The sequence below is a fragment of the Grammomys surdaster genome, unplaced genomic scaffold, assembly GCF_004785775.1.
Source record: "Grammomys surdaster isolate TR1022 unplaced genomic scaffold, NIH_TR_1.0 130, whole genome shotgun sequence".
Lineage (NCBI taxonomy): Eukaryota > Metazoa > Chordata > Mammalia > Rodentia > Muridae > Grammomys > Grammomys surdaster.
Genome location: NW_021604588.1, coordinates 20,828,542 through 20,841,704, shown reverse-complemented (window position 1 = coordinate 20,841,704; position 13,163 = coordinate 20,828,542). Strand labels below are relative to the sequence as shown.

The window sequence follows — 13,163 nt, the reverse complement described above, 5'->3', positions numbered from 1 at the left end:
ATCCTGGCAATGCCAGGCGACCTTGAGCATACTACACTATTACTCCACAAATTTCTAGTATGGGGAAATTACTTCATCCTGTTTGCATAAGAATTCACTGGAGCCTGGGAGTGTTTGGCACATAGTAGGACTTAAAAAAATGCGCATCTAGAAGGTCAGCTCTATCACAGTTACCCTTCTCCCGGGTGTCCTCATTGCTTTTACCAGCAGGATTTATAGACATGATCTAAGATGTAGTTTATTGATAGCATTGGAAACATAATTTGAAAACCGAAATCCAGTTAATTACCTAGGTAATTCTTCTGTTGCTAAGCAACCACATAGACTATTTGCTCCCAGCAACTTACCTGCCTGAGGTTACTCTGTCCATATTGATCCCCACAAAATACGTGTGAAAATGAATCAATTAATTCAATCAATATTTTGGCTTTGTACATTCAAGAGGAAGCCGCTGATTTCTATCTCCAGGAATTAGTATTACTGACCATGCTGGTTTGGTATGTGAGATCAAGGTTGCTAGCTAAACTTGGTGGTGCATTCCAGTCATGTGATGAGCTTTTTTAACAAACAAACAAACAAACAAACAAACCTACATTTCTTGACTGCACCTCAAGAGAATCTTTTATCATGAGACTCAAGTGAAGAATTTATATTTTTTCTTTTTACTTTTTTCTTTAGAGTCAGAATCTCCTGAGGCTTAGGCAGAATTCCAACTTCCTGTATGACTTAGATGACCCTAAACTGATCCTCCCATCCCCACCTCTGGAGTGTTAGAATTACCAGTGTGCACGTGCCTGGCTAAAGTTATGCTTAGAGATCGAACCCAGGCCTTTCTTTATGCTACCCACCAGTCACCTCTCAGCCTGAGGATTTGCTTCCGGTCAGGGCTGGAAAACACAGATGTGCACTCTTTGACTTGATATTCAGCCATGGCTATGGTGCAATCATTTTGAACTTCTGAATTTGGGGGACAATCTAGACAATTCCTGATTGTAACTATATAAACAACATTGCTTGCAACAAGTGTGCCTTTCTTCTGCTTTGAACATGTATTTGTGACTACTCCAAATTAAAAAAAAAAATATTGTTCTCCAAATCATGAGGCGTTTCCTGATAGAATCTACTGCACATGAAAACCAGGACACAATCACCTGATGCTTCCTGAGTCTGGAATCCTTCCAGACACCAGAAAAATAATCTCCCCATGTATCAAATGTTTCTGTAATGGATCTTATGCATCTAAAAAACTGAGAGGTCTGGAAATGATAGATTTGTTAACAATGGTCAGAGTTAGCATCCAATTCTTCATTTTCCTTTACTGTGGACTGGATGAAAAATTCTTACCGGGCTTGAGACAGGAAAGAGTTAATGTTACATTTTATATGCAAGGATTATCTTTTATTCCACAACGAGACTTTCTTATTGAAAATATTATAAAGCCAATGAAAACATCTGATGTTGAATTCATAAAAGGAAACAACACACTGCTGGGAGGTTTGAAAAGCATTGAAAAATTCCAACACTGCATTGAACTAAGTGTTTTTAGCACTTTGATAACTAAGGCATTCAAGAAAGTGCTAGAGAAAATACATTTTAAAAGTAAGTGTGTGTGTGTTCGTGCATGTTTCGCGGTGTGCCCATAGAGGTCAAAGGACACATCAAGAGCTCCAGTTCCCGTCTTTCACCTTTGTCCAGGCAGGTATTTCTGGATTCTTCTGTGCTGTTTACTCCAGCATAGCTGCCCCTCCAGATTCCACTCAATTTTCCTGCCTCTGCTTCCCATCTTACATGGGAGTGCTGGGATTTCAGATGTACACTATCGAATCAGGCTTTGGATGTGGGCTCTTAAGTCATCAGGTTTGCACAGGTTAGTGCATAGGTTAATGCCTTTACCTGTTTTTGATGAACCATCTCCTTGGTCCAGAAAATAAATAAAAATGAGTTATTAAAATGATTGTGTTGAAGGTATTAGGAATTGAATTTAAAAGATCACTCAGATCTATAGAATTATCATCCAAACCCAGGTAATAAATGCTGGCTACGTAAACATCATTTAACCTTTGTAACAGTCCTACATGTAAATACAAACACCAGGACTTTCAATTAGAAGAGGGCTAACAAATCAACAGAATCGCAAAATGAACAGAATAAAAGAATGAGTACGACCCTTTCAATAATAACTTTCAATATTAATGATCTCAACTCTCTAAGAAAAAGACTCGAACACACAGGTTGGATGACAAATGGATTCCATGTTTTTGCTGCCTTTGGGACATACACCTCACCACCAAAGAGGAACACCACCTTCAGGTAAAAGGCTAGACAGCAGGATTCCAAGCAAAAAGAGCTAAGACAGGACTAGGTATTTCTAATACCTGTGAAATTGTCTTGAAGCCCCAAATGGAAGAGGTACATATTATCACATGGTACTTAACAACAGGACATGCTAAGCAGACATTAGCATTATAGACACACATTCACTATACATGAGGCTTATGGTTTCATAAGACATATACAACTATCTAAAATCATGGATTAATACCAGCACAGTGATACTGGGTGACTTCAGTACCTCACTGTCACCCAAAGACAGATCATCCAGACCAAAAAAAGCAAAAACCAACCAAACAAAGAAAACCACCAAAGAAACATTATAGTCAAATGTCATCATGAATTCAATGGACCTAACAGACATCTACTGAATGTTCTACCTCAACAAAAAAGAATTCTCATTCTTCTCAGCAGCCCAGGGAACTTTCTCCAAAACCCACCATGTATTAGGACACAAAGCATGTCTCAACAAATAAAGAAAACTAATGGTCCTGTATTCTATCTAACTGCAGAATGGCACAAATCTAGATAAACTGTGTAAGGTCTGTCAAGTGGTGCCACGAGTTTATGAATCTTGGGCATCTTGTTTGTCTTACTTCTGTAGTCTTAAAGAAAATCTCAAACCCACAAGTGCTCAGTCTTCAGGTGAGCAAGAGGAAGATGACTTGATAATCCCTCTGGTCACTCAGCTTCATCCTGGATGTTCTATTACTATTCTTGGAGAATCTGGATTGGAGAAGACATAGATCTGAATCTAAGTTGTCTCTTGCATGTGGGAAGAGACTGGTCTCCAGTTGGTGCTCTTGACTTTATTTTACTTGGTGTCCCTAAAGTACAAAGACACCATAAAAATGCTAGGAGGGTGGTCAGTGCGATGGGTCCGTGGGCAAAGGAGCTTACCACCAAGGTTGATGACCTGACTTTGATCTTCAAGATGCACACACATGGTGGAAGAAAAGAACAGACTCTCACAAATTGTCCTCTGATTGTGACACCTCCAAACACACACACACACACAAACACACACACACACTCACACACACACACACGTATATGTATATGCATATGTATAATAACACTGAAAGGTTGTGATACAAGATAACAGTGTGATTCTACGAAAGATGAAACCATTTCCATAGAGGAGACTGACTGTACATTAATCTAGTAAAGACTAGAATCCTCCCTCTATAAAAATTAAGAACAAAGTTCAGGACTGTCTGTGTTTCTAAACCCGGGAGATTAGTGACATTTATTGATATGGGCAGCTATTGTGTCTTGTTTAATTTTCCATGCTGTGTGTTGATTGTAAAGCAAACTAGTGTGGAATCATTTGTATTTTATATATTAGAGTATCTTACATTTTTTGTTGTGTATGAAGCTATTTGTATATTTTCTTTCCTGTGAGCAAAGCAAAGCACTTTCTCCCTGACCAGAGATCCTCACATCAGAAGAATACCACACATTTTAAACAGTGAACCTTTAAGAATGCATAGCTTTTTTTAAAAAAAAAATGTGGAAGCATTTTTATTAAAGTCTAGTTAGAAAGTTCCATATTCTCTATCAATAGTTAGCTGTTCTACAAGCCAATCAGGTGTTACATGTATATACTATTAATTAAAATTTCTTTGACAATCTCATAAATGTATATAATGAATTCTAGATATTGCTACCATTTCTCTCCCTCATGTCTCTTCCCTACCTCTGCTAATCTCCATGAAGCTCCTTCCCCCAGTCATGTTTTCTCCTTTCATTTGGGCATCTTCTTGTTTGTTTTAGTTCTCTAGTCTTAAAGAAAATTTCAAACCCACAAGGGCTCAGCCTTCAGGTGACCATGGGCATGGAATTCCCCATTAGAAGTGGAGGGTTCACAAGTGGACATGCTACGCAGGACAATGGCTCCTATGAATGACCAGGGAGGGGCAGAGCCCGAGGACTCCTCCTCTACCACGACTGTCTGTTGACAGGCCCAGTCTTGTACAGGCTCAGTGCAGGAAGTCATAGCTTCTCTAAATTCATGAATACAGAGTTTACACCATTCCCTGAACATGACGCTTTCAATTCAGGATGATTATGGAATTCAATGAGAAGTATGTCTTTGTTAATTGTTTTAAGAAACAGGTTTGCATTGGCCAGAATCGCTATTTTCAGTTCTGTGCTGAGCTGTAGCTGAACTCAGATGAATGGAATTTGCTTCCATTTTGATTTAAGAGTGTGGATTGAAAATAACATCAGGGGCTGAGGGCTTCATGGTGGAGTCCACACTGGGCACATATAAAAGTGGGATACTATTCTAGCACCCTAAAAGATTATGGTCGGGGTGTATGGTTTAGTGGTTGATGCTTGTTTCTCATAAAGCATGTGCAAAGCCCCAAGTTCTACCCCTAGTACTGAAAATAAAGTAAAATCAAACATTTTGAAAAATGGAACCTAAGCCTATAATCAGTTTTAAATTTTATGTAAAATTTAATTATACATATTATACAAATTATGAAATTACTCTATGTAAAAGACAGAGATGATTTCTGTCTGTCTCTCTCTTTGTATAAATATATGAAGGTACTTGATATATATATATATATATATATATATATATATATATATTCCTGAAATACATATACATTACATATACATCACACACACACACACACACACACACACACTCACACACACAGAGAGAGAGAGAGAAAGACAGAGAGAGAGCAGGTGTCTTCTTCTATCTTTCCCTACCTTTGTTTTAAAGACACGAGTCTTTCTCTGAGCCTTGCAGATTAGGAAGCCTCAGGAATCCTCTTGCCTCAGTGTTCCTTACTCTTGGAGTATAGGCATATACTATCACACCCAGATTTGTTATGTGGTTGTAGGAGATTAGAACTCAGACCCTCATGCATACATAAAAAAATACTTTATCCACTGATCTGTCCAGCCTTTTACTTTAATCTCCACAGAATCAATCTGGACATGATTCTACCCAAGAATCATATTTATATCAAAATACTATAATACATTAAATCATCAAAGCAACTTGGCATTGACTAAATGGCCTAATGAAAACTCACAGAGCGGAGAGGCAATAGTTAGCAGTTATCACTGTTCACCATGGTAAGTTCATAGTTAGAACAGGCCATTGTCTTTCCAAGTCTCCTGTTCACTGATGCCATTGAAAAAGACACTCTAGGCCAGTGAGCCAGCCGCAGGATTCCCATGGAGATGATACTCAGGGTAGCTATAAACTCTGACTTGCCTTAATTATGTATGAGACAGGGTTTTTAGAAGTTTGAATTCCTAAGAGGCATTGCTTTGACAGAGAGGCAGATAGATGTATGTATCTACATATTTATATAGGTAAACATGTATCATACATATTAATGTAGAAATACATACTATGGGAGTTTGAATAAGATATATCTCCATAGGCTCAAGTATTTGAATGCTTGGTCCTCATGGTGGTGGTATTTGGGGAATTTATGGAACCTTTAGGAGGTGGAGCCTTGCGAGGGGAAGTATGTCACTGGGACATACTGCAGTTCACTCTCTGCTTGGTGTTTGCAACTGAAAATGTTGTCTGTCAGCTTCCTGACCCAGCTGGCTGCTGTCATTTGTCTCCTAACATTGTGGACTCTCCTTTTGGAAACATAAGCTAAAATAAATCATTTTTCGCAAGTTGATTTTGTTTGTGGCAGTAACAGACACATCACTAATATACACATATGTAGACAAACATGCGTGCATACTTGCACGTGTGTTTTGGTTGTTCCACTCATATTTATCTATGAGGAAGATATGGTTTACTGTGAAGTCACATTTTATCCTTATCTCCAGTTAGTTTCCTTTTGACTATGGCGGGGGGGTGTGTGTCAGAGACAGAGACAGACAGAGACATAGAGAGAGAGAGACATACAGAGAGATAGATGAGGGGGAAGAGAAGAGAGAGATACACACATACACAATGACATACAGAGAAAGATTCCATGTCTTTCTTTACCTGGTGTTGGCCATGCTACAAATATGGAATCAGAGCCCAACACAGTGATGTTGCATGGGGGATGGACGTCTTCTGGGGTCCACACAGGCATCTGGACAACGTAATCTTCACTCATATTACTACCACCGCCAGTTCTGGCTTCTAACTTGTAAACATACCTGAGGAAACCAAAGCTCTACTCAGCAAGTCTTTGAGGGATTGCAACAATGTTGCAAATTTGTGACAATTTGGGACTTATTTTCTGTGAGAAACACTACTGTAAGCGTACAGTCTGGCATAGACAGTGATCCTCTCTAGAGTGTCGCTCTTGCTACCTCCCGACTCCGACTCCATGCTGAACCCTGGAGACATTCACGGCTTCTCCGGAGGATCTCAGGAATGTCTTGGGGTGTGCTACTGGGCTGTGAAAATTCAATTTAGTCTTTTCTATTTCTAAATGGGTTGAGTTTTCAGGGAGATTCATTTAGAGGCAGGGATATTTAAATTGATCTGTTATTTTCCACAATAAAACTAAATTATTCTCTGTTCTCTGCACTGAAACATCTGTTGATGTAAGGTTTATCTTGTGTCTGCTGAGACATGAATGGGATGAATTGCAAATGTGTGACTTCAGCAGACAGAGCAGAACAAGTCAAGGGGAGGGAGGGAGGAAGTGGTAGGTGATGGGTACAGGCTTGCCCAGCCTCTTTGATTGATAACTTGAGAATGCATCTTTTAATCACCATCTGATAGCTTTTGAAGTTGGACATTTGTATTTTATATATTTAAGTTTCTCATGCTTTCATGCCAAATGAAAGATGAATTATTCCTAGGTGAAAAGGTTATCATATAGACTCAAAACTAACAACAATTTAGCAAGCACTATTATCTGTTACAGCATGGCTCACGAATAAGGAGATTAATTCAACAATTGAGTAACATTTGAATGGGAACTAGTCTGTCTCAACCTTGAACAGCTTAGAAAGCTAATGGTGTGTCGGGCGAAGTTTCCCTCACTCACCTGGTGTTGGGCTCCAGGTTTTTATCAGTGAAACTCTGATCATCTCTGCCCCCCACGAGAAGCAAGCTTCCATTACGCCTCAGCTGATATTGAGAAATGAGGCCGTTGGGCCTTTCTGGAGGATTCCAATATAGCTCCACGGTTGTAGAATTGATGATAATGTGTCTTGGTGTCACCCAAACTCCTGGCAAAAATGACACAATGAGGTTTTTATTGTGAGGATAAAATACGTTCCTGTGAAATGACATGGCTCCTTGCAAGCCAGCAAGCCCCTATCTGTGGATTTAAGTCTCAGTGTAGAGGAAACAAAACCACATTTCCAAACACAGATTTGCTTCTCATCCTGCTTTACTTTGGAATGCCTCCCCACATGCCCTGGGAAGTTTCTGATGTCTGGGCACTACTTTGAGTGTAATTTGGTCAAGGCTGGGAGAAAATCTGGGCATTTGAAACTTTGATGCTCCTCTCTTGGGTTATCTGGAAAGAAGTACAATCAGCACATTCAGTAAGTTAGGATTTCTGCTTGCTCCTCAGACAGTGGCTATTCAACTCTTCTTCCTTGGGATACTTTCTGGCCTCACTTCCCAGTTTCTCAGGATTCTTCACTGCCTCTTAAAGCAGTGGAGTCTCTCTTAGGCTCTGCATCCTCCATGCCTCTGCATCCTCCATGCTTCTGCCACATCCCCTTCCCTCTCTGTTCTCTGCCTCCTCCTCCTCCCACCCCTACCTCCATGATGTTTTCTCATCCATGCTGAAGGCACCCTATGGTATATTTGATACTTTCCCCTGGGCTTCAGACTTATGAATCCAACTGTCTATGTGACATTGCCATTTAGATAAATACTTCCATATCAGAGCTCAAAGCATCAACAGTGGAACTTTGGTTTTTTATATCCACAGTCTACATAGCTCCAAGCTAGGCTGTGGATTGGTTTTCTTAGGCAAAATACATAAACAGAATTATTACCGTAAGGCGCTCAGGACCCTGGCTCTCTGGTCACTGGGCTATGCGGACCCCAAAGCATTCTTTCTCCACTGCTGTCACTCTGCTTCTGACCACAAGGTCTCTCATGTGTTTCTGTGCTAGCATCTGTCCTTTGCAGTTCTGAGGACTGAAGCCAGCCACAGCAATGCTGGGCAACTGCACTACCATGGAGTTCCATCCTAGCCTCATCTCCACCTCAAAGCTGGTCCTTGTGTCTTGGATTTACTGTGTAGCTAGAGACCAGCCCTGATCTCCTCCTCCCTAGTCGAGGATGAAGGGATGCCCTGCTACTTCTGGGCCATCTCTGTTTTAAGCCTTGGCTCTCTCAGTGCTTTTGGAACCCTTACAGCACGTTCTGCTTTATTTCAGGGTAACATGACTCTTTTGTAGTTTTCATGCCGTTCATGTCTTATCGTGGCCTCTCTGCTCCCGATGTCTCTAACCCTGATCTCCCTATCACTACAGTCTCTCATTTGTGGACCTACAGCTGCACCATTTTTCTCTCTCCAAAATGCTTCAAGCTCAGTTCTTGCCTGCCACAAGGATTGTACTTCCCCGAGATACATCTGCTTCCAACACTATAGGTTTTGCATCTTATTTTCAGTCTTCTGTGTAGATTCCTCCCCAATCCATGCAGCTTGCTTGACATCTACTGTCTTATTCTAGCCTTTTCCAAGGGTCTGGTTCAGTTTCCCTCACACACCCCTTTCTATTTCCCTCACGACCCTGAAGACATTATAATCATCTTTTCTTTGGTGTGTCACTTATGCTGTTACAATTGGATGGACTTTCCATCCCTTTGGCTGCTTTAAAGCAAAATTATTTCCACTGAGGCAGGGATCCTTTGTCCGACTTGCCAACCTGTATCTAAGCGTAGAAAACCAGTATGGGTACCATATCTCCCGCTCACATTAGGCAGTCTAGACAAGTTACAGGGAGTACAGAGTCGACCAAGATAAGACTCGTCTCATGGAGTCGATTCTTCAACATAAAGATAAAACGCACACAGAAATGACAATTCAAGGTCCGTGCTTACTCTTTTGAAAACAATGATTTTTGGATCTATTTACTTTCTACTTTCTGTACATGAGTGTTTGTTTGTATGTATGCATGTGTATTATGTACGCAGTGCCTGAGGAAGGCAGGAGAAGGCATGAGGTCCCCTGGAACAGGAGATACAGATGACTGTAAACTACCATATAGATGCTAGGAACTGAAATCAGATCCCTTCTGCAAGTGTAGCAGGTGCCCCTAACCAATGAGCCACCTTTCCAGCCTCTTAGGCATCCTTACAGATGTGGAGATGTTGATGGAGAATCTGACAGTGAAATGGTGCGTCTGCCAGAGGTGTGCCCTGCTCAGATCTTATACCTCTTCTAAGGAGTGTTTACAATAGCCATTCTATCAGCCTTCCTGCAATCAAAAGCTTCTGGCTGAGTGTGTCTCCCAAGCCAGTTACTCTGCAAAAGGTAAGCTCTTGACATTTCCAGAAGAAAAAAAAATGTTCAGGACAAATTATTCAGCATCATGACAAAGAAAGGAAACGGTCTAGATAGATTTCAAAGGGCCTTGGGTGCACCAGCATTCAGAAGAGCAATTGATTTTCTGAGAAGAAATCTGTCCATCTTGTTATCCCTCCACGATGGATACAGCATACAAGGAGGCCTAGATTTTTCTGCCGACAGTTTCAAAAAATCATTTAGAGTTCAGACTCCAACAACACATGAACTTGTTGATTCAAGAGATAAGGCATCAAGATTTCATCTTCTCTCTTGTAGTTCATCTCTCTGTCCTTGAAGGATCTATTAGAAATCCCCAAGGAAGGGTTGAGATGTGCAGTGGGTGGGATACTTGCTACAGAAGTGTGAGGACCAGGGTTTGAATCTCAGCACCCATGGAAAGGCTGATGGAGCAGCCTGCCTACAATCTTATTTCTTGGCAGTGACATGAACTCACTAGAGAAAGCTAGCTAACTATAGGAGCTGATATAGGAAGCCATATGGGTTTATATGGGGACATAGCCTGGATCTATAAGGCACAGAGTGATTGGAAAGACATCGGATGCCAAGCTCTGGCCTCTACATAGAGGCACAAATTCCTGTGTTCATGTGTGTGAGTGTGCCGCCCCCACATACACCCACCCCCCCCATGCATGTACACTTACAAAAACATTGCCAAGAACTAAAAAGGTCGTGGCTTACTTTCCAACATGCACTCCTTAAGGTAGCTGATTCCTGTGGAGGTTCTGAGGAAACAGAAGGAATCAGAATTGGGGAAACATGAAAATGTGATTTCGACAAAAGTCAGGTTCTCCATGCGCTCAGTTGTGTGGAGGCCGGTCAGAGCCACAGGTTCACAGAGTTAATTGGAAAGATGTAGTTTCAGTGTCCAGACAGCAACTAGTAAGTGCTACACATTTATTTTTAGGGTGGATTTGGGCTGCTGTTACCTTCACAGTTTCAAGAAATAGTCTATAGAGTTAGGACCTGTGTTGGGGGAACCATTCTGAATAAGTTCCAGGTATGAATTTGGCCCTTTCTTCTCCCACTCTCTGGAGCTCAGTACCAAAAACCGATCTTATTCTCTGTAATAGAGGGCAGATCTGTATTCTGTATAATAAGAGGGCGTATCTGTATTCTCTATAATAAAGGCAGATTTGTATTCTGTATAATAGAGGGCAGATCTGAGGCAATTCAAGGGAGGAATGTACAGAAGGAAGAGGACTGACCTCCAATGCAAGGATAGGGCTAAGCAGGTGGGAGGTATTGTGGTCAAAAATCAGAAAGTGAACTTTAGTAGCTGCTGTGACTCCATAAACTATCAGGGATGGATACAGATACTCAAATTCTTTTGAACTGATCTTGAATTTTGTGTACAATTACCCACTTCTAAAGTTCCTGCAAATATCCATTAACTTAAAAATCCCCAATATTTACTGTGAATTGGCTTCTTAAAAACCTGTCTGAGCTCAGCTAGTCAAGAATGCACAGGTTTGCAGAGTATTTAACTATTGGCTAATTTACTCATTCAGCCTTCTTGCATGACCTGGCTTCGCCTTCTGTGTCAGGCGCTGTGTCAGGCGCTGTGTCAGGGATGTGTGGATAAAGACATCTTTATTCTTCCAGGACTTCATTGTGTCATAGGAAATGCAGATTTGTAAACACAAATACTGTAATGCCGAATGGCTGAGAGTTAAGGAGAAGTACAGGGGCTGGGAGGGCCCCCAGGAAAGGAGACGTGGCACAGATTGAGGGGTGAGACTGCTGTAAATTGGGCCGTGTGAGATACGTTGAGCAGAAGTCAGCTGGCAGAGGACACAGGAGCAGCACATAAAGTCCATGTCTGGCAGGAGTGAGAAATTGCGGAGGAAGGAGGGTATCAGGATATGACTTCCCATTTCATGGCACACGCTGAGGACCAGCAGATTAGCACAGGTAAAACTTGAGGCGTCTGCTTCACAAAGACAATAAGGATTTGTTTTCCTGGAAGGAAGTGAGATTTTAGGGTGCTGACTAACATGGGAATACTCTTTTTGACATGGAGGAAGAATTAACAGGGAATAAGAGAAAATGGAAAACTAGCTATTGAGAGAAACCCAGTTAGGAGAGGCTGGAGAAATTAGAAAGATGTGAACAAAGGCAGGGGTAGAGGGAACGGAAAAGAGGACTGAACATGTCTTCAAGATTCATAATCAGATTTATGAAGAATGACCTATGATATATAAGGAAGATGGAGGTTTAAGATCAGCGGTGTGGGACTGAGGTGATGGGCGTGGTGCCGCTGACGTGATGGGCGTGGTGGTGCGTAGGAGAACCAGAATAAAGACAGGAAAGGGGTCAAGTGGGAGAGAACCGAGTATTGCAGCTGGAAGGAAAAGCCGGTGGACGCCCAGACCTTTTGCTGGGAGAGAATCCCTATGAGGGCTTAGCCTTCGGCAGCTCTTGGCTTGCATAAATGGGTAAAGCTGGTACCCAAGATCTAGAGTGATATGTACCGAGTACAGGAAGAATCCAGAGGCGTATCAGTACACCAAGGGCAGGAAGGAGATATCTGGAATGAGCCAGAGGCAGAGTGGGTCTACCTCCCCTTTTCTTTTCTCCGATGTTGATACTAGCAGACAGCTGGGCTTCAGTTTGCCTGATCCCATTCTAAAATGAGCTGATCTTACTGGGCTGCTGGCCCCTCTAAGAAACAGGGTAATAACAGATCCAGACTGTTCCCGCTACTTGATAAGAGTGCCTCCGTTTTGTATGAGGATAAGGTTGTAGAGCGGTGTGTGCCCAGTTTTTCCTGAGGCCATACTGCGCGGTAACACTTTATGTTTAGATGTAAACAGAGAAAGATGAGACGAGCCAGGTCAGGCTTCTGTTACTTTTCTCCACATACACTCAGCGCGCTCAAATCTTCAAACTGTGGCCGAATTACTGCACTTGGAATGTGGCATTTCAAAATAATCTGTACTTGACTTAGTAATTCAAAAGTTTATTATTTTTATTATTTTTAATCATACACCCATGTGCGCATGTGCATTTATGTGTGCATGTGGCTATGGGCACATGAGTACAGGTACCTTGGGAGGCTAGAGACATCAGATCCATTGGAACTAGGGTTGCAAATGATTTCAGCAGCCTCATGTGTGTGCTGGGAACTGGACTGAGGTCCATTGGAAGATTAGTAAATGCTCTTAACCACTGTGCCATCTCCCTGGACCCTGGGATAGTAAATTAAAAGGATAAATTTGTCTCTACCTTGTAATAGTCCACTGGCATCTAATGGTGTCGATGGCTGGCACCTCTGTAGCTTCAAGCTAAGGGTTGGGACTGTATTGATTCTACTCACAGGTTATCTGTGAATGCACAAACGTA

The 13,163-nt window shown here is 41.6% G+C and overlaps 1 protein-coding gene across 2 annotated transcripts in view; it reads right to left on the bottom strand.

The window, feature by feature from the left end:
* Ush2a (usherin) overlaps positions 1-13,163 on the bottom strand; it is a 668,288-nt gene that overhangs the window by 103,296 nt on the left and 551,829 nt on the right. For both annotated transcript variants that reach the window (XM_028760212.1, XM_028760216.1), the window contains 2 exons: positions 7,314-7,497; positions 6,314-6,471 (listed from right to left, as the gene is read on the bottom strand). In XM_028760212.1, coding sequence (XP_028616045.1) covers positions 6,314-6,471; positions 7,314-7,497 — 342 coding nt within the window. The remainder of the gene's footprint in view (positions 1-6,313; positions 6,472-7,313; positions 7,498-13,163) is intronic.